Here is a 22,127-nt window from a genome sequence, read left to right as displayed (position 1 = left end):
TGCATATACTTTAACTTTTATGTATGTACCAACCCCCGCCCCTACTCTTCAATAAAGCCTATTATATATTTTTGTACCATAAGTCGTGGTTGATCCTTCCCTTCCATTTTGCTTTCTGGGTACTCTCTTGTCCCCTCCAAAATCTTTTTCATACAGTTCTTTTTCTAGGCTGCCTTGACTCCGGGAACCCCCACCCCCCAACAGGGGTGAGTCGGTGACCTTTCCTATTTATGCAACGTGTCAAATTATGTTTTTTCTCCCCCCTTTTTTCTTCCCCTTAACCCCTCTTTCTTACACATTTTTCTATATACCACGTCTACATTGACAAGTTTTACTCTAGCGTATCACTTTTTAGAGACCTGTATGCAGAGCCAGGAACTTTCGGCATTAAAATGTAAAAATGAACTCCACTTTTGTTGAGGAAAACACATTCCTGTCTGGGGGATCAATGTATATTGCAGGGATTTTAACAAACATTGTTGCAGATTCCTATCTTTAGTTAATCTGAAGAAATAGCTGTTTGTCTGTGTCCATGTGCACAGTGCATCTGTATGGGGGTGATTTTATAATTATCAATCAGCTGCTACACTTGCAGGGTTCTAAAAGGAAAGTGGCAAGGTCTGCATCCCTTTAGATGTGATTTCCCTTTGGCAGTATCTCACCAAAAATTTTGTTGCAAGGAATTCAAAAATCTGACTTGTATCTTAGTGCAGACTTCTGGGAAAATCAGTAAGCCAATCACACAAGCAGGAAATAACATATCTGGGGACAGTCTGCCTCTAGCTTGCCATATTGCATTGCATTTTACAGAAAATTACAGCGCTGCAGATTGAAAGGGAAAGCTAGTTCTTAATAGCATTAAATTGCAATATGATTTATGTTGCAGTTGTATATTCTATATTTATTTTTGTTTTTTTAATTTCCTTTTTTCCCCCAGGAAAGTGGAGTTACCCTTTAGGTATTAATGGGAAGTTAATATTCTCTCCACCATCCACACAGAGACCCTAGTGCCAGTGCAAATTACTCTGGAAAGATATGAAAAACCTAACTGCATCCAAGAGTATACTCTGTGCACGGGGGTGAAAGATTTAAATTAACAAAGTATGAAACCCTACTTGGTAGTTCATAAATCAAAGAACTGGTACAAAAAGTGTAAATTTATATCAGTTGGCCATTTTCAATTACTATATTATCTGCAGGAAGGTCTGGCTGCTTACTCACATAGCTAGGAAAAAAAACTATAACATTGTTAATTTATCAGTCAGAATATATGCATCCAAGGCTTCAATTTGCCATAGTGAGAAGGCTACATGAAAGGTGCTTTCCAGGTATCATCTTTCCCAAAGAGACAGGACACCTCAAAAGATCCATTGTATACAGAAAAATGGAATATGCCAAGACACACAATGTTGTTGTCCCAGCTGTCCCACAAAGTCTGTCTTTGGCATAAATGAATGCTACTGGATTTATGATACCTCACCACAATATTGGTCCTCTAATTTAAATTATTTTTAGGCACTTTTCTTTATTAGCAGCTAATCTTGCCATTCAGCATACCATTTTTTTTTAATCTTTTTTTTATTTCCTTGCTGTATAAAGTAGTATTTAACCAAAAGTCTGACATATGGCATTCCCAGAGAAGTAGCAGAATACATTCTGAGGTGCTGTTTGAACCCTCCTTCTGGCTGCCCTGGTTAAGCCCTGGTAAGCAAGTAGGAGCAGTGGTGTGTCTAGTCAAATTAATTTATGAACAATGAAGCTGCCTCAGGCCCCCCTGATTAGGTGATGGAGCCGTGGCCAAGTACAACAGGACTGGTTGTACTGCCTTATCAGTGGCCCATGCTATGTAGCTAAGAGGGGTATGAATCAAATGACTACCAACAAACATATATTTTCAATACATTTTCCAGTACATGAAAATAAAAATTAGACTAGTTGGTATGTATATGTAGCATTGTCCTCCGAAGGAGCTGCTGGTTTGATTTGGGCTTACCGTTACCTTCTTGACCTCACCTCCGTCTAGGGGTTCCCGTGGTAGATGGCCCAAAGAAATGCAGAAACTGACACTGGATCCTCTTTTGTGTTATTTATTTAGAAGATAACACAGTTTCTTAATAAAGGTAGAGAGTTAGAAAGGAGGTTCAGGTACTTTTGGAACTGCAAAATCCAGAGAATAAACGTTTCACAGCTGGATTCTCACAACTTCCCGGTAGACCTCCTCTCACTATGCCTAGCAGCCGGCAGGGTGTTAAGCAAAGGAAAAAAGTCTCTGCCACAGACTTGGATGTAGAACACTTGAAAAGCAAAAGTCTCTGCCACAGACTTGGGTGTAACTGAGGGACGTAGACAAATTTAGAGAACTATTATAAGGTACCAATATCTCTCAGCCAGTTCGGCGATACCGTATGAATATAGATCCACAAAGTGTCCTTCAACTGAGCCTCCAGGCTCCTTCTGAGAAACCAGCCTTACGCATGGCCTTCTCCCGAAGAGTCCTCCCCCGGATGCTTCTCCAGTTACTGGGCCTCTCCCTAGATGAGACGACACCGGACCACCTTTGAATCATTATGGCCTCATATCCATTCAGGCCTGTCTCTGCAGTTGCTTCGCCTCGGCTTTACCAGCCCGAGGCTCGGAATTGTATGGATCCGCAGGAGGGCCATGGGGGCTGGTCAGGAAGACCAGGACCAAACAGACAGCAAATCTCTTCTGGACCGGAACCCAGAAGCACGTGATTGCAGTACCTTAAATACCACCTCAATGCACAGACAAGGATGGTACTCAATACACCCAACTAGACTGCGTTCTGCCACTTGCTGGCGGTGACAGCGACACCTGCAGCCAAGGAGAATTCAGTGCTAATCCAGCTAGACTGGTATTGAAACCATAATTTAGCAAAATTAGCCCTAAAACCCAACTGTGGTTTTAGGAATATTCATTTTCAAAAACATATAGTCTGTGCTCGTCAGGAGGCGGCACTACATATAGTTTGGGCAGTCCCTGATTAAAGGTGCACGGAAGAGTTTCTGCTTGGGCACAGGTTAAGTGGTTCTCTTGTCTAATGCATCCTACAACAGCTCACAAATCTATGAAAGAATTTGTAAACATGCTGTATTTTTTTTTTAGCGCCTGATATTAACCCTTGAGGGGGTAAGTGCACAACCAAAGGGGGTCACACAGAGCACAAGGTTTCTTCTGCCTGTTTGGTGTTGTGTGGATTCGCTGAAAGGATTTGCTATAAAGCTTGTGGCTTTTTGGAGCACTTCTCGCACTTTATGAACTGCGTTTTGGGGGACTCTATGAACTATCTGTCTTTCTTAATTGTATAAGCTTCTGCAATGTGTATGAACTTTTCTGCACAGGTTTTTTAATTAATTAGCTAATTATTAGCGCTATTAATGTGGTAATACTGTTCACAACTATGGTTGAAATTGTATTTCTACATATATTTAAAGATTTGACGTATGACTAATAACAGCTGCTTTTTTAAAGATATTTGTTTCTTTTACATTGAGCGCTAGGATCAGTGATATAATTCTATTGTGCTACTGATATTTTTATTGTATTTTTTTAGCGTTCACTTTATTTGACACTTTCATTTTTCTTTTCTTTTTTTCTTTTCGATCACATACTTTCCATAGGAGGATTTTGTTCCTCTGCTTGGCCATTATAGTCCTACATACAGATTTTTCTTAGTTTAAAGGGTTACCGTATATACTCGAGTATAAGCCGAGATTTTCAGCCTCTTTTTTGAGGCTGAAAGTGCCCCCCTCGGCTTATACTCGAGTCATCGCTGTCTGCCCGCTCGATCAGCGTGTCGAGCAGACAGACAGCGGCCATTCTATAATTTAAAAGCCGCGCCTCCGGCTCCGCCTTCGCCTGTGATAGGCGTAACACTGAATTTCCCAGCAGCCTGTGTTCCGCCTATCACGGGCATCGTCTCATCCTCGTACTACGGACGAGGATGAGACGATGCCCGTGATAGGCGGAACACAGGCTGCTGGGAAATTGAGTGTTCCGCCTATCACGGACATCCGATAGGCGGAACAGCAGTCAGTGGGAAATTGAGTGTTCCGCCTATCACCGACGGAGGCGCGGCTTTTGAATCCTAGAATGGCCGCCGACGAAGAGCTGAAGGACGGAGGCTCGGCTCGGGACGGGACGGGCCGGGCCGGGCCGGGCCGGGACGGGACGGGCCGGGCCGGGACGGGACGCAGGCTGGACGGGACGCAGGCTGGACGGGACGCAGGCTGGACGGACACAGGCAGGCTGGACACAGGTAGGCTGCACGGACACACACACACACACACACACACACACACACACACACGGATGCATGGACACACACACACACACGGATGCATGGACACACACACACACACACACGGATGCATGGACACACACACACAGGGATGGATGGACCCACAGGGATGGACGGACACACAGGGATGGACAGGCATGTCTCACCCTCGGCTTATACACGAGTCAATAATTTTTTCCAGTTTTTTGGGGGTAAATTGGGGGCCTCGGCTTATATTCGGGTCGGCCTATACTCGAGTATATACGGTATATGGTATTAGGACTCACCATAGCACATTCCTCTCCATTGCCACAAACCTAGAATATCAATAATAGAACAGCGGAATGGACCTCTGTGACCAATCCACGGTGAGAGGGGGAAAACATGTCCGGGGTGTGGTTGGAGCAGTGCTAAGGCCACATTCATCTACATACTAATGCACTGGGTTGGTGAGCGCCATCTTTTCTTCTCTTTGATACTGCTCTTAGCCCTTGTACACACGATCGGAGATTCCGACGGAATGTGTCCTATCGGACCATTTTGTCGGATATTCTGACTGTGTGTGGTCTCCATCGGACTGTTTCCGTCGGAGTATCCGACGGACCAACTTTTCCAACTTGCCGGTAAAATTTTCCAACAAAATGCTCTGATCGGACATACTCCGATCGTGTGTAGCCTACTCCGATGGACAAAATGCCACGCATGCTCAGATAAAATTCCTAGACCAAAGCTATTGGCTACTAGCCTGAACATAGTCCCATCCTAACGAAATAACGTCATCACGTTATGTACAATCGGATTTTCCGACAACTTTGTCCGACCGTGTGTATGCAACAGTTTCGGACAAAATCCGTCGGATTTGGTTGCCGGAATGCCCGACCGTGTGTACAAGGGCTTACACCTCTGAATGGTGCACTGACGCCAGCTTCCTTCACTGCAGCCCGCAGGGAAATCTCTGTCTCAGCTTAGAACGATACTGCAAATTTCATTTGGATCACTCAAATATGCCCCTTTCCCTTTCATATTGCAACATTCATGTATAAATTTATAAAATTGCTCTTACTACTTACCATTCTGATGTGTTCTGATTCTGCACTATGGCAAGCATACAAATAATTCCAGTAAATATAAAAATAGTAAACAGTAACTTCATGTATCGGATATTCCTGTAGACAATAGGAGAGATTCTATAATTAAATATGCAATCTTTACATTTCATTGTATTCAATAAAGCAAAGTAAAATGGCTAATAGTGTCCAGTTGGATCTACAGCGACTTTAATTTCAAGTGCACTTACAGTGCAAAGTTGATTTTCCTTTAGTAAATACCCACCTATATCTTTTATATCTATATCTGTTTTGTAAGTAAAGAAATGCAGCAGAATACCCTTTGGTCTAAATATATGAAGAAAGACAGTTGTTTTATTTTTTCTTGTCATTATATATTTCCTTCATATAGTAAAAAATAAAAAACGCAGTGGTTATCAAATACCACCAAAAGAAAGCTCTATCTATCTCAAAGAAACAGTATAAAATTAATTTGGTTGTAGTGTTCAATGACTGAGCAATTAATACTATCTAGTAATACTATCACAACAATGAAAACTGAATAAATGGCATGGTATTGAAGAAGTATTACAGACTGGTGCACAAGTCGTTAAACACCAAAGAGTGGATGGACTTTCTCTTACATCTACTAGGGAGAGTGAATATTATTAAAAGGACTTTATTTCTTTTTTCTAAATTGCTCTACATTCCTGTCAACTCCCCCTGTCCAATACCAGTAACATACTTCAAGCAAATTGTTTCTATGCTCCTTTTTTCTTGAAAATAGCAGACTCCAAGGATATTCTTTAAAAATCTGCAGTTTTTTTAGCGACTGGCTGGTATTGTGGCATTGTACAACTACTGATGTTCACTTCCTATCCTTACATAACTCCATATACAGGGAAACCACCCATTACAATGTTGATATCAACCACTGCAGACTATTTTCGTGTTTATGTAACCTTTTATAAAGAAGACTGGACCAGATCTAGTAACATTCCCATTAAGGGTAATTCTGAAATTCCCAAACTGCAAATATCAAAATACTGGTCTGCTCCAGGTATTAAATTGCTGCACCTCTTGTTCAGTGAAAAGAACCCCATAACCTACCACAGGAGGAATTTGGGGTCCCGCATCATACTCTTACTATTTACAACTCTCAAATACCGCCAAAGCTCAGTTTGTTAGTTCTCAACCGACCTTAGAAAAAAAAAACCTCCTTTGAACAGATACATCTTAACTGGTATTCAGATATCCAGATAGCAAGGAAAACTTCCTACAAATTTGTGGCAGTGTTGAATTGTAAATCTGTTAACTTGCTGCACATTTTCACCTGCGAGTTGTATACTGTACTTGCAGAGGACTTGAAGCACAAGTTCTAGCTGAACTTTTTCCAATCTGTAGCAAATTTGTGTAGGAAGTCTCCAGCAAGAGCAAAGTTGTATTGGTGAGTCTACAGCAAGAGCTCTGCAAGTTTACAGCATGAAAATTCAGCCATAGTGGTGGGATGGATATTGCACAACTTTCACCAGAACTTGCAGAATGTTTGCAAAGAAAGTTGATCTGGAGTCATGCAAAGCTGACTTGCTGCAATTGTGCAACAAACTTGTGAAGCTTGGCAAGCCTAGCAATAGCTTAGCAAGTCATTTTCAAACTTGCAGCACAATTGCTTGCTATCTGGGTATTACTCTGATGTAATCTTGAACAAGTTCCTTACATTTTGTAAAAGCTAAATGGAAATGACAGGAACAAATTCCCCAATTATCACCACATGACTGGATGGATTTTGAAGACAAATACAGTATATACCTTCAATTATTTTGTCTAAAGATAAGATTTCCCAACTGAAACTATGTATCTTACGCCTGCAGTATCATATCAATTTGGTTTAGACCAATCTCACATTGTTTTAAGGGTTGTGTTTTAGAGATAGATTTCTACCACTCCTTTTGGCACTGTCATTACATCCATAGGTTTTAATCAGAGGTTAACAAATGTATTGTCTTCTTGGCATGCTTGAGAACCTCTTTATCACTTCTCATACCTGACACCTCCCACGCATTTCTTTTGCCTAAGAAAGTCATTTCCCTTCCCTGGAAGGTACCCTCCCAGCTAACCCTTGTGGAATGTAAAAAGCTGTTTGAACTAATCTCACCTTTTTTTAAACTCACTTATGACAATATAGGTCATCCACAAAAATGTGACTGTATTTGAAGCCCATGGATTTTATTATACACATATTATTGTATTTTTATATTTCACTCCATCTTTAAATGTAATCATCAATAATGACAACAGGCAACAAGAATAGGGTGGAGTGTACAATTGATTTTACTGTGGTTTTCCTCTGACATACAGGTATATACAACTATAAATAAAAATCATCTTTAAAAAAAGAGATTAACTTTGTTTTATTGCCCCGCTGTTCTGGGCTTGGCACCCTGTACAATCATGTAACATAGTGGAACCACAGAGGCAGAAGCTAATAGTGTCCAGTTGGTTCTCACCTTTTATTGCAACAGTGTTTTTGGACATGGGTGTAGCATGACGTATATAAAATCTTAGCCCTGATAACAGGGAAGTTGAGACCCATATAAAACAAGTTTAGCCAAGACCTCTAATTATTTTAATATGCTAAAATTGCTTACTGGTTCACTTTAAATGCTAAGTGTTTCTATAGAAATTAGTGTGGATTCTGTCAAGAAGTGCTGGAGCTTCATTCAGGGAAGTCAAGGTTATTTAAAAGCAATCTACTGTGCCTGCTATTAGGCCGTGGTAAATGTATAAGGTCAAGTTAACTTTGAACATTTCTACAAGCCAGATGCAATATTAGCTCAAGCCACATAATCAAATATTGACTAGATTCACAATGCATTTAGGAGATGCTATTAATTATATTATTATGTAGCCAGGCGCTTGGCTAAGAATGAGAGTAAGAGAAACACTGACTGCAGCTGCTCTCTGAGGCTGCTGCCCTGCGATGCTGAACTGGTTAATAGCTATTTCAGCAAAAGAAGGGAGCTGCTGAGCAGATAGAGTTCAATGAACTGAGTCAGGCAGCACTGCACTGTGGGAACTGTAGTCCTGGGGAGAGACTCTATTATATAATAAAGAGATTTTGAACTACATTCCTCAAGAAGAGATTGTCAGAAGGAGAAGTGCTGCATTTTTACTTGGCTGTACAGAACACAGCTTCCTCTTACCGCAAGGGAGACCAGCAAGTGAACATTGCTGTCCAGTATGCACCATCACTGCTGTATATCAGCAGCCCGAGCGGGATTTGGAGTGCTGAATTTGGATGTGCCAACAGAGTCACCTGGGTGCAGAGTAGAAGTTTGTTGCAATGATCGCTGTGTGTGACCGGATGGTGAGCTGTGATATCGCTGGGACTGGTGATCTGCTGCTGTCGGGATTTACTATTTGCTGTTAGAGAGACTGGGCCCTTTAGTAACTGACCATACAGCCTTATTGCTGCCTGCAGGCTTGACTGGGACTATTCTCATGTGCACCAATGGTACAAATGGGCCCCTGATGCACAAGGATGGGATTATGTAAATAGAATAGGGTAGTGACACATCTTTCACACCTTCTGTGTGTTCCTGGACAATCAACATTTGTATTTACACATTCCATAGTGATTGGATTAAGGCTCAGTTCACACAGGGGCGACTTGTCCAGGCGACTTCGCCGCCTGACAAGTCGCGCCCCGTTCTGTACTACGGAACCGTTCTAATAGGAGCGACTCAAGTCGCTCCGACTTAGAAAAAAGGTTCCTGTACTACTTTTGCGGCGACTTCGGGCGACTTGAATTGACTTCTATACAGAAGTTGTTTTGCAAGTCGCCGCTGAGGTCGCGGCAGGTCGCGGCGCTGCAAGTCGTGCCGCCTACTGTGTGAACCGAGCCTAAAGAGGTTCTAACGTCTAATTTTTTAAATTAAAATAACAAACATGTTATACTTACATGCTCTGTGCAATATTATTGCACATAACAGCCCTATTGTTCCTCTTCTGGTATCCCCTGCTGGTGCTCTCCTCTCCTGTGTGTGCCCCCATAGCAAGGTGTGTGCTATGGTAGCACGTGTGGTCGTGCTCCTGATCTAGGCTGTGTGCATCAATAAAAACAGACACAGTGGGTTAGGCCCCACCCTCCACTCCCTCCTCACAGGCTTTGACTGACAGCAGCCAATGCCTCCAGTTTTTTTTAAGTGAAGCTTCTAAAAACAAAGATAGGGGAGAGGAGAGACGCAAAATGAGCACAGCACTGGATCAATAGAGAACTCAGGTAAGTTTTTAGGGAGGTAGAGGGGTGGGTAGCACAGCAAGTGGTAAAACATTTCTAACTTAATGTAAGCAATGCCTTAACATGTTTTAGCTTTAGAACCACTTTAAGGAGTTAGCCCAGTGGCTATAAATGTTGGAATATGTTCCTGACATTTATTTGAACTAAAGAAGCATCTTGGGTAAGCTGCAAATTGTATTTAACATGATAGAACAAGCCCAAATGAATGTGACTAACTACTATTAGCTATTCTTATAGATGTAGCACCCTCCTAGGTAGGTGCTAGGATAGTTAGATAGTTGTTAAGTTGTGTTTTTGATAGGCAAATTTAGTTGACACACGGTAGGCAGTATGGCTGTAATTGTGCATGAAGCGGCAATCTGCTAGTTAGGTCTGCTCAGTGTGCTCACTTGCTTCTAGTTCTGCATATATATTCCTCTGTATCCCAGAGTCAGGAGAAGTTTCTTGATGATAGGTGTGGAGCTATCCAGATGGAAGCATGAATATGGATGCAGCCCTGGCCTATCCCAGAAAAGCAGGCTCTGGAGGCAGGCTGGGTGATTGAATTTTTTTCTTTGCGCACACTAAGGTCTGGGTTATGTCCCAGAGTGAAAAAGTCCGGTCTGGGAAGGGCACGCTGCTCTCCCCAGGCTCAAGGTGCTGAAAGGAGGCCTCAGGTGGTCAACCTGAGGGGAGAAATGCAGAGACCCAGGTGCTTAGAAGAAGCTGATTGAGAGGAGCTGTCTGCCATAGATTTGTCTTGAAACTACCAAGATCCTCATTCACTCCCTTGTTATATCTCGCCTTGACTATTGCAACTCCCTTCTCATTGGCCTGCCTCTCCATAGGCTATCTCCCCTTCATTCTATCATGAATGCTGCTGCCAGACTTATCCACCTTACCAACCGCTCAGTGTCTGCCAACCCTCTCCTCCAATCCCTACACTGGCTCCCAATCACCCAGCGAATTAAATTCAAAATACTAACCACCACATACAAAGCCATTCACAACTCTGCCCCGAGCTACATCACCAATCTTGTCTCCAAATATCACCCAAACCGTCCCCTCCGTTCTTCTCAAGACCTCCTACTCTCAAGCTCTCTCATCTCCTCCTCCCACACTCGTCTCCAGGATTTCTCCAGAGCCTCTCCAATCCTCTGGAACTCGCTACCTCCACCGGTCCGGCTATGCCCAACTCTTGCTACCTTCAGGCGATCCCTGAAAACTCATCTATTCAGGGAAGCCTATCACGTCTCAAACTAATCTCCTACTACTTCCATCAACTCATTCCCAACAGTTATAACCTTCTGTACCACCTGCCCCACCCTTTTAGATTGTAAGCTCTTCTGAGCAGGGCCCTCTTAATCCTCTTGTATTTAATTGTATTGTAACTGTGTTGTCTCCCTTTTATATTGTAAAGCGCTGCGTAAATTGCTGGCGCTATATAAATCCTGAATAATAATAATAATAATAATGGTATTACTGGAGGGCATTGTTAGGAAGATTGGAAGGCAGCATGCATCTGTCTTTAAGCCTTGTATGTACAGACTTTGCTGGTTCTTGGGGACCTTGTGTTCTAACTACCCCTTTGGTGCCTAGTTATAGTCAGCTGTGGGTCTATTTGAAAGGGGACACTGGCTTTTGGTCCTGAAGAGCTCTGTCCTGATATTGTCCACTAAGAGAAGAGACTTTGCTCTACTAGTTCTACTACTAACTAAGCAAGAAAGGAAGTTTAGGTCCTCAGTGTAAATAGTTCTAAATTTTGGAGTATGCCACCACTACCCCTCATCCCTATCCAAGTTCTCCAGAAATAAAAACAACAAAAACAACACCCCTAGACTGGTCATTGAAGAAACAAGTAAAAGTGTTGTTTGCACCTGGCCTATGGACGAAAACAGTTATTTGTAAAGGGGGGGGGGGGGGGGGTTAGACATGAAGGGCTTTGAGCGCAAAGCTACAGAACTTCAGCCCTGATAGTTTAGAAAATTCACCCAACAGAAAATGTAGATAAGTAAATTTGGCTAATGTGAGGATTATGAACAAACAAAACTGAGGACAGTGTGTCCCTTTCCCCTACTTGTATCAAAGATTGCAAACATAAAGCCAGGGGAAGCCAACATTGCCTTTGAAATGGCAGATAAGAGCTGGATCCTTTTTAAAAAATCTTTCTGTTACGTTATTAAGTTAATGTCAAAGCTGATTGGCATCAAATATAGCTAAGGAAATTCAAAGAGCAGTTAGTGTAATATTGCTAAGCCCAAGAAAGTGCAAGGTCAACTGATCAATTGAGTGACTGTTTTAGGGGCATTATATATGGCTGTAAATATTTTTTTTTAAAAAAGAGTAAAAAGGTGTAGGTACAAAAGTATTAAACACAGGAGATAAGTATGAACTTCATATATGAAATTGTCTGGAACAGAAAGAGACCTTGACCCCATTCATCTAGTATAAGTGGACGAATCTGTGATTCTGATTGGTTGTATGGTCAATATGAATTGTTCCTTCTTCAGACACATTTATGAAACAAACTATTTGGAAATTGTGAAAAAACAACAACATAATTCAGACAGCAGAGGCCTTTTACATAGATCATGAGAAATCTGCATCTACTGTATACACTTGCTATAAACCAAATAACATTCATTGCTTACCGTAACTCTTCTTGTGGCTACAATGGCTGACAGTACCACAAATGATGTTTTTATTTATCTTCATACCATTTGATACATATTGGTTGGTGCAGAGAAGAAACAGCACGTGGTAAGTCTTCAGTGGTAGCTGTTGATGGCTAATGTTATTAAATAAATTAATGTTATTGATTATCTTATTGGATTTAAATTGCAGCTTTATAGCTTATGGCAAGTATATAACTGCATGTAGAACCCTGCTTTTGGCAGGTTACTAAACCAGCTCTTGCCACTGAAGATGCCCAATTACAGGCCGTTTTCATGCCCGGGAGCTGAGTCGGCTAATGTTTGTATTATTGGAGTGCTGTGGAAATTGTTAAAGTAAGTGTATGCTGTGTGGGGAATAAATGTGTTTAGCTGTGTAACCTATGTTTCTGTGCCTCTTCAAATAGAATCTATTATAGAATCTATGGAAGGGTATGGCCAGAATAATGTATATATGCTATCTGTGTTACTCTCTCTCAAAGCTGTCGGAGAGGCATTTTTCCTAGGATCATGCGTTGTGTTGGCTATTCAGGTCTATCTGGCTTGGAATGCCTCCTAGATTTTGCAGAGACAACTGCAGTACAGTGAGATGTGAATACATACAGAGGAATGGCAGGGACAAAAACTATATTTCAGGACATCAGAGTCACATGACAGACACAGTCCAGAATCACTGCCATTATACAGGGAGAAGGTGTAGAGATGCTGCTGCTGGGAGTGTGCATTTGACTTGCAATGAACTGCACCATCATTGTTAGTGAACTGCATTGGTAAAGCATTGTTACAGTTGTCCTTGAGTATTCACGTTCAGGAGGATGTTTCCTGGACATTGAGGACTATGAACATAGTCAGGAATGAGAGATTTTCTAAGTAGTCATCCACTTCAGCAATGCAGGGTAACCAGTACGTCTTCAGCTGGAGTAGAACTACAGATCTCAACATTCCTTGGCAGCCAAGAGTGCATAATGTGTGCCAGCAGGGCATGGGGGACCGGAAGCTCTGCTGCAGCTCGAGAGTTGCTGGTTGGATGTCACCCCTGTAACAGGATTTCTTTATCATCCAGCCAGTGCTTCTACTGAATGACGACTAGCAATTTAAAGTGAACCTGTCATACAACTTGAGTGTATTGAATATTAATGTTATAGTTAGTAGAATAGCGGTCACTATGTAAAGGTCACTGATTTCTAGTTACCATTTAGCAGATTCCATCTTCTATTTTAGTTGTGTTTAGTGCACATGTATAGGAGTTGCAACATGCTAGTCCACTTTTCTTATCTGTTGCTCTTCTTGAAAGTAAATGTAAATGCTTATTGACTTTTATATCTCTTGCTTTTAGCTTGGTGTGTCACAAAAATATGACATATAAAAACGGTTAACAACATTATCTAAAAAATAAACTCAATACACTCAAGGGCCCTGGCACTGTACACATGCGTTCCACTTTCAAACACACACAGCATAGTGGCTAGTAGTCACATACATAGCTGCAAATAGATCACTGCTCATCATGACACAGCCCAATGATTTCTGATGTGTCCCATGTTCACCGCCAGACATCACAGCACATGCTCATCGAGTTCTGTATATGTTGGCACTCTGAAATAAATACATCGGTTTTGTGTTTCGAGTTTGGTCACTCGGCTCATAAAGGTTCGCCATCACTGACCATGGCTCGTGTGATATGGGGATCCCAGTTTACTGGAATGTGGAAAAATAGATATCTCTTTTTCCCACCACCAGACAGTTTGGGGGAGATTTACTAAACCTGGAGAGTGAAAAATCTGGGGCAGCTGTGCATTGTAGCCAGTCAGCTTTTACCTTCAGCTTGTTTAATTAAGCTTTGATGGAAAAAACTGGAAGCTGGTTGGTTTATAAGCAGAGCTGCACCAGATTTTGCACTCTCCAGTTTTACAGTTTTAATAAATCAACCTCTTTGAGTCTCCTAAACTAGATTACCACCAATTGAACAGAACTGGTCTCCTAGTCCCAACTCCCCTAGTATAGGCTCATTTAAACATCCATAGGAATATAAAGTTCAAAGGGATTATCGCTCCAAGTGATGGCCCCATGTTCACACCATCCTTGTATTTCAGGAGATGGAGGGTGCTTGCTCAGCAAAGGCGATAACAAGAGAAATCAAGTAGGACAGCCCCCCTTCCGATATAATGCCTTTATTGATAAAACTTAGTCCATACACCAACAGAGGCACAGGTAGAGATGAGAGCTGATGCGTTTCGCACTGTTAGTGGTGCTTACTCATAGCTATAGGACTACTCACCCCAATCTATCTTTTATACACATTAATCACTGGTCACCTGACCAATTGTGTCTACTTTCACACACATGAAGAGGAATGGGCGTGCGTGGAGGCAATCAGAGTAGAAAAAATATAAGTGGATTAACCCATGCAAGGTAGGAATTAGTAAATAAATGATAAATGAAGAATTCAATTTCAAAATACTTCATGACCCAGGGTCCAATAGATAAACTAAAACAGATCGCCCCCCACCCCACCAATGCATTCTATAATACATGTAAAGGGCAAGGTATGTGTGACACATCAATGTGTAACACACTATGCTCATATATCTACCAAACACCCATAAAAACATTTAGTCAAATTTAAACATCAATGTGTACACAAAATCATAAATGCACCTTTAAAAATATGTGAAAAAATATGTGAAAATATCTAAAAGTGTGTGTGCATAAACACAAATACATGTATGCAATTGACCATGACCAGGAGGTGTCTGAACAAGTCATCTCTCACTGGTTATGCGATAAAAAGCACACACGTACATGTATTAACACATGTGGAAGGACCCTTACATGTCATGGGAAGGGTTATATACAGGAGCACAACTAGCTTTATTAATATTAGATTGAATTTGAAACAAATTTGTCTGGAACAATGTAAATGCAATTACAGGCCATATCCTCTCTCTCCATTTAGCTCCGGATATTACTTGGTGTCATAAATATTAGTAGTATAATCCTAAAAAATATATATATATTTTCAGTATAATCCTGATATAGTGAGATGGCAAAGGGGCAAATATAAATGTTGCCCACTATAAAAAGGCTTTTCAAAGCAGAAAGGTGAAATATAAATGGCTAGAGCGAGACAGATAATTGAAACAAGTCTCGGATTAACAAGAAGTTTGTGTTTTCAATCAGAAAAATGGGATACAGCCCATTCAAAATTTAACCCCGTCGGCTTTCTAGTAATGAGGTGAAAGATCCAGAACACTTCTCTTTTACGGAGTGTTTTGAATCTGTCACCCCCTCGAATGGGTGTAAAGATCCTCTCCATTCCCTGTATGGTTAGCCACTTCAATACCAGGCACTTATGCACCTTCCCGCACAGACCAATTTTCAGCTTTCAGCGCTCTCACACTTTGAATGACAATTACTCAGGCATGCTACACTGTATCCAAACCAAATTTTTATAATTTTCTTTTCACAAATAGAGCTTTCTGTTGGTGGTAGTTAATCACCAGTGGGTTGTTTTTTCTTTTTTGCAACAGAAGCAAAAAAACTGTGGAAATTTTGAAAAAAACACACTTTTTTTTAAAGTTTCTATTGCAAAATTTTGCAAATAAGTACTTTTTCTTCATAAATGTGTGCCAGAATTTATAATGCTACATATCTTTGGTAAAAATAACCCAAATTAGTGTATATTTTTTGGTCTTTGTGAAAGTTATAGAGTCTACAATCTATGGTGCCAATCACTGAAAATGTATCACATCTGATCATACCTGATGTACTGAAGGCCTATCTCATTTCTTGAGACACTAAGAAGCCAGGAAAGTATAAATGCCCCCCAAATGACCCATTTTTGGAAAGTAGACAGTCCAAGGTATTTACTAGGAGGCATTAGAAGAAAAGAGATTTAACCTTAAACTATGTAGAGGGTTCTTTACTGTAAAAGCAGCAAGAATGTGGAATTCCCTTCCACGGGCGGTGGTCTCAGCAGAGGCATTGATAGTTTCAAGAAACTATTAGATAAACACCTGAACGACCACAACATACAGGGATATACAATGTAATACTGACATATACTCACACACATAGGTTGGATTTGATGGACTTGTAATTTTTTCCCACAATTCTTGTGAAAATTAAGATTTTTTTTTTTTTTTACACAAACTGGTCATATTAACAGGTTATTTCTCTCACACAGCATATGCATAATTGCAACTACACTCCAAAATTCATTCTGCTACTCCTTCTGAGTATGGCGATACCACATGTGTGAGACTTTTACACAGCCTGGCCACATACAGAGGCCCAACATTGAAGTAGCACTTTCATGTGTTCTACAAGCATAAATTGCACATATCATTTCTCAACTACCTATTACAATTTTGAAGGCCCTGGAGCATCAGGTCAATATAATTAACCTCAAAATTAACCCATTTTGGAAAGCACACACCCCAACGTATAATCTATGAGGCATAATGAGTCTTTTGAATGGTTCGTTTTTTTCCAGAAGGTTTTCGAAAATGTGAAAAAAAAAATGAAAACTCTTTTTTATTTTACACAAAGTTGTCCATTTATAAGATATTGCTAACACATAGCATGTACATAGCAAAAATGACACCCCAAAACACATTCCGCTACTCCTCCTGAGTATGGCAATACCACATGTGTGAGACTTTTACACAGCCTGGCCACATATAGAGGCCCAACATTGAAGTAGCACCTTCGGGCGTTCTACAAGCATAAATTGCACATCTCATTTCTCAACCACCTATAACACTTTTGAAGGCCCTGGAGCACCAGGACAATGGAATTGTCCACAAAATTACCCAATTTTGCCAAGCAAACACCCCAACGTAAATGTGGAAAAAAATTGAAAATGCATTTTTTTTACACAAAGTTGTCCCTTGATAAGATATTTCTAACACATAGCATGTACATAGCAAAAATGAAACCCCAAAATACATTCTGCTACGGTTCCATGCATCAGAGGGGGGGCGGAGTCACCGGGTGGCCCCACCCTCCATTATATAACAACTGTCAGAAGAAGAGAAGCGTCACACAGCGGGAGCCTCCCATTGCATGGAGCGGCCCGAGAACAAAGAAGAGATGCCGTGGAGGAAGATGCCGGACGAGAACACCGGAGCAAGAAGAAGCGGATTATAGGAAGAAGAAGATGGAGGAAGAAGATCAAGAAACCGAAGGATGAAGAAAAGAAGAAGGAAGAAGACCAGAAGAAAGAAGATGAAAGAAGACTTTAATAAAGGACTTGTCAAAGACCGTCTCCTGTCATTTTTAACACTTTTGTCACTTTTTTGGTAAAATGGTAGGGGTACTTTTGTACCCCCTTACTATTTCACACAGGGAGAGGCTGGAATCTGGGGGTCCCCTTGTTAAAGAGGGCTCCCAGATTCCGATAAGCCCTCCGCCCGCAGACCCCCACAACCACCGTCCAGGGTTGTGGGGATGAGGCCTCTGTCCTCATCAACATGGGGACAAGGTGCTTTGGGGGGGACCCCAAATCATCCTCCCAATGTTGAGGACATGTGACCTGGTACAGTTTAGAAGGGGGGGCCGCTCTCTCACCCCCCTCTTCTTCTGCAGCCTGCCAGGTTGCGTGACCGGATAAGGGTCTGGTATGGATTTTGAGGGGGTCCCCACGACATTTTTTTTTGGCGTGGGGTTCCCCTTAAAATCCATGCCAGACCTGAAGGGCCTGGTTTGGATTTTGAGGTTGACCCCCGCGCCATTGTTTTTTTGGCCCGGGGTTCCCCTTAATATCCATACCAGACCTGAAGGGCCTGGTATTCTTTTGAAGGAGAACCTATGCCGTTTTTTTTTTTTTACATTAAAGTCTTGTTGTAAGTCGGGCTGTGATTCACACTCAAGTCGTGTCCAAGTTGCCTCCCAAAGTCACGCTGGAAGTCGTGTTGCCCCTGTGTGAATGGACTGTTATGATACAAGTTCAATAGACACAAATTGTTATTGTCAGAGTCACGTCGAAACTCCTAAACTGTGTCAAAACGAAAACGAAAATAAAGCATTTATTTATGTTGGATCTTTTGTTTTTTGGATTCTGTGCTTTCATTATCGTTTGTCAAACGATTCTGGCATGAGGGGAGGGATTGATTGTTGCATTATTGATTTTGACAGAAAAGTCATGGAGGGGGGAATATTATCACCTCGGTTTTAGAGAGATTTAGTTTAAGGAAGTGGTGTGACATGCTGATATGTCAGTTAGTAATACGAGAGGGGACTGAAGGAGTGAGGTGAGGAGTAGACAGATAGAGTTGGGTGTCATTGGAGTATAGATGGTATTGGAAGCCATGGGCAGTTATCAAGTGACCAAGGGAGGAGGTGTAAATCGAGAAGAGAAGGGGTCCAAGATCAAAGCCTTGGGGGACCCCCACAAAAAGGGGCAATGGAGAGGAGGAGACAGAATTGTAGGTAACACTGGAGGAGCTCTGTGATAGGTAGGAGGAGAACCAGGATAGAGCAGAATCTTGGAGGCCAAGGGAACGAAGTTTATTGAGAAGGAGCAGGTCGTCAACAGTATCAAAGGCCGCAGAGGGGTCAAGCAGTAGGTGTATGGAGTAGTGGCCATTGGTTTCAGCAGATAGTAAATTGTTAGTGAGTTTTAGTAAGGCAGTTTCTGTGGAATGCTGCGAGCGAAAGCCAGACAGTAAGGGGTCAAGAAGGCTATTTTCACTGAGGTAGGAGCTAAGACGGTTGAAGACTAAGCCCTTGTACACACGGTCGGACATTCCGACAACAAAATCCATCGGATTTTGTCTGACGGATTTTGTCCGAAACTGGTGTTGCACACGGTCGGAAAAAGTTGTCGGAAAATCCGATGGTTCGTAACGTGATGACGTTATTTCGTTACGATGGGATTACGTTCAGGCTAGTAGCCAATAGCTTTGGTCTAGGTATTTGATCTGAGCATGCGTGGCACTTTGTCCAATCGGAATTCTCTACAAACGGTCGGACAAAGTCCGATCGGATCATGTTGGTGGAAAATTTCATAGCATAGCTCTAAAACTTTGTCGGTCGGATATTCAGACGGAAACAGTCCGATGAAGCCCATACATGGTCGGATTATCCGACAACACGGTCCGATCGGACATTTTCTGTCGGAATGTCTGACCGTGTGTACAAGGGCTAAGTGTTGTAGAAGTTTAGAGGTGAATGGAAGCAATGAGATGGGTCTTAAGTTGTTCAGGTTGGTGGGATCTAGTGAGGGCTTTTTAATGATGGGAGTGATCTGCGCGTGTTTGAGAGGGGAGGGAAGGTGCCATTAGAGAGGGAGAGATTGAAGATGTGAGTGAGGGAGCATAGGATAGAATAAGAGGGTGACCGTAGTATTTGTGAGGGAACAGGATCCAGGGGACAACTGGTTAGGTGGGCATCTGAGAAAAGTTTTGTAACCTCTTCAGTAGTAGTCAGTTTAAAGGAGGAGAGTGCTGACTGTGTTGTTAGGAAAGGCATGTTGAGTGGGGAAGATGTATGCGCAGTGGAGGTGTCTTTACGTATTGCATCAATCTTGTCTTTGAAGTGATTGGCAATCTCTTGGGCCATGAGTGAGTTAGTGGGTAGAGTGGGTGGGGGGCGAAGCAGAGAGTTAAAGGTTGAGAAGAGGCAACGGGGACTGGATGACAAGGTATTAATAAGAGAGACGAAATATTACGTTAGACTCATTACAATTTTTATCTGTATACTAAAGAAAAAAAAGAAAAGAAAAAAGATCTTATACATCAGATTAAACAAAATGTAATGCACACAGCAATGAGTTCCAATCGACTGCATTCACTAATCAGTGTATTCTGACAGCTAAAGGAGCCCCACTGTCAGAAGATAATAGCACAGCATGGATGATTCCTCCATCTACCTTGCTCGTGTGGATGGGGGAACCTGTTCTTTTTTTTTATCAGCCCACTGGCTGATCAAGCAAAAATTAAACCATCCGAGGCCAGTCTTTGAATTCAATAAACAATGGAAGATTTTATGTGTGTGACTTAAAAATCTCTTAGCCCTTGTACACACGGTCGGACATTCCGACGGAAAATGTCCGATCGGATCGTGTTGTCGGATAAACCGACTGTGTGTGGGCTCCATCGGACTGTTTCCGTCGGAATATCCAACGCACAAAGTTTTAGAGCTGGGCTATAAAACTTTCCGACAACATGATCCGATCGGACTTTGTCCGATTGTGTGTAGAGAATTCCGATCGGACAAAGTGCCACGCATGCTCAGATCAAATTCCTAGACCAAAGCTATTGGCTACTAGCCTGAACGTAGTCCCGTCGTAACGAAATAACATTGTCACGTTACGTACGATCGGATCTTCCGACAACTTTGTCCTACCGTGTGTATGCAACACAAGTTTCGGACAAAATCCATCAGACAAAATCCGACGTATTTTTTTGTCGGAATGTCCGACCGCGTGTACAAGGGCTTACAGTAATGTATGAGTGAAGGGGCCAAGCACCAGCGTTTCCTTGATTCTCATGGTCCGCTCAGGTAAAGCAGGTATACATGTGTAACTTTAAAAAATGTAAATAAACGTAACTAACTATTAGAGCTTTCCATCAAAGATCTCCAGGTCAACATATGGTTTTCTAGGGGAAATATAAAAAAAAACACTGGGCAGGGGCAAAATAGCATAAAACCTGAGGAGGTATGGTAAGTAAAAGTAAATATGAATGAACTCACTTGATCAGGTTGTGTATAATTAGGCAAACCAGCATGTAGCAATGGAAAACTCCTTTCCAACTGCTGGGGGCATTGAGGCATATGACTGTCATTCAAACTGTATGGAGACAACTAAAATGGAAGATAAATACACAAGAGCCCTGGGCCATCCTAAATACAAATACAAAAGAGCCCTGGGACCATCCTAAAATTTGTAAAATAAAATTCTGAGTTTCAAAGACAGAAATCTGAGATTAAATGTCAGAAATCTTAGATTAAAAGTCAAAATTCTTCGGACTTTGTAACTCAGAATTGTAATTTTTAATGTCAGAATTCTGACTTTAAAACAGAATTTTGTTTAATAAATTTTAGGATAGCCCCAGTGCTAATCCGTAGATAACAGTGTGAAAATAGGTTATAATATAACATCCTGGTCACTTTGTTGCTTCTTTCTACACAATCTAAAAATGTGATCAGTAGACAATAAATATCTTTTAAATGTATATCTTATTTTGGAAGTAGTCCATTAATACAAAAACATGTGGCTAAAAAGGTATTTCACTGAGAACCCTGATTCCTAACCTTAAAATGCCAGATTGCAGGTAGTTTTTAAAGAAGAATCTGCATAAAATACAGGCATAAGGTTACAGTGCAAAATGATCAGTCATAAACTGCTCAACTGACAACTCTCATCCAATACACTGAAACTGACAGCTATTGCTGTATGCATGCGACATTCAGTCATTCTCTTCTTACCTGCAGCGCACCCATTGCATGGACATCTTTGCTGATATTAACAACGATCATCTGTAATAAAATGAATGGTCAAAATTCCATTTCAGAAATTTTTCTCCTTCTTCCAGGTCACCATTCTTTACTCCAGAATGATCTGGCTTCTGTCCACATGTCTACTTGCTCTAAATCTTCAGAAAAGCTCACTCCCATTTCACTCCTTCCTTTCTACTTTACATGCTCTAAAAAAACATCATAATTGCTGCAGACTCAATTATTCAAGACCCTAGGCAAACAAAAGCAGAATTTACCAGTCCTCGCTTAACCAGTTATCTAGGTTTTTAAAAAAAATAGTTCTCCTATGATGTGAAAAATTGTTCTCCTATGATGTGCAAGCACTTTGAAGCACATAGGTGAAAGGC

General features: G+C 41.5%; 1 protein-coding gene across 3 annotated transcripts in view; it reads right to left on the bottom strand.

The window, feature by feature from the left end:
• The window catches only part of LOC143988760 (galactose-3-O-sulfotransferase 2-like), a 51,983-nt gene extending 30,078 nt beyond the window's left edge, over positions 1 to 21,905 (bottom strand). Inside the window, exons 1-2 of one of the 3 annotated variants that reach the window (XM_077488591.1) lie at positions 21,730 to 21,905; positions 5,371 to 5,466 (exon numbers count right to left, since the gene is read on the bottom strand). In XM_077488591.1, the coding sequence (XP_077344717.1) occupies positions 5,371 to 5,466; positions 21,730 to 21,755 (122 nt within the window). In that variant the 5' untranslated portion in view covers positions 21,756 to 21,905. Of the gene's footprint in view, positions 1 to 5,370; positions 5,473 to 21,729 lie in introns of those variants that run through there. The other 2 variants (XM_077488590.1, XM_077488592.1) reach the window with 2 other exon arrangements.
• Between the last annotated feature and the right edge of the window lie 222 nt (positions 21,906 to 22,127).

Source organism: Lithobates pipiens, unplaced genomic scaffold (assembly GCF_037356315.1).
Source record: "Lithobates pipiens isolate NorthernLeopardFrog02 unplaced genomic scaffold, aLitPip1_a1.2 Scaffold_18, whole genome shotgun sequence".
NCBI lineage: Eukaryota > Metazoa > Chordata > Amphibia > Anura > Ranidae > Lithobates > Lithobates pipiens.
Note: the sequence above shows the minus strand (reverse complement) of the source record. Positions and strands in the feature narration are given on the sequence as shown.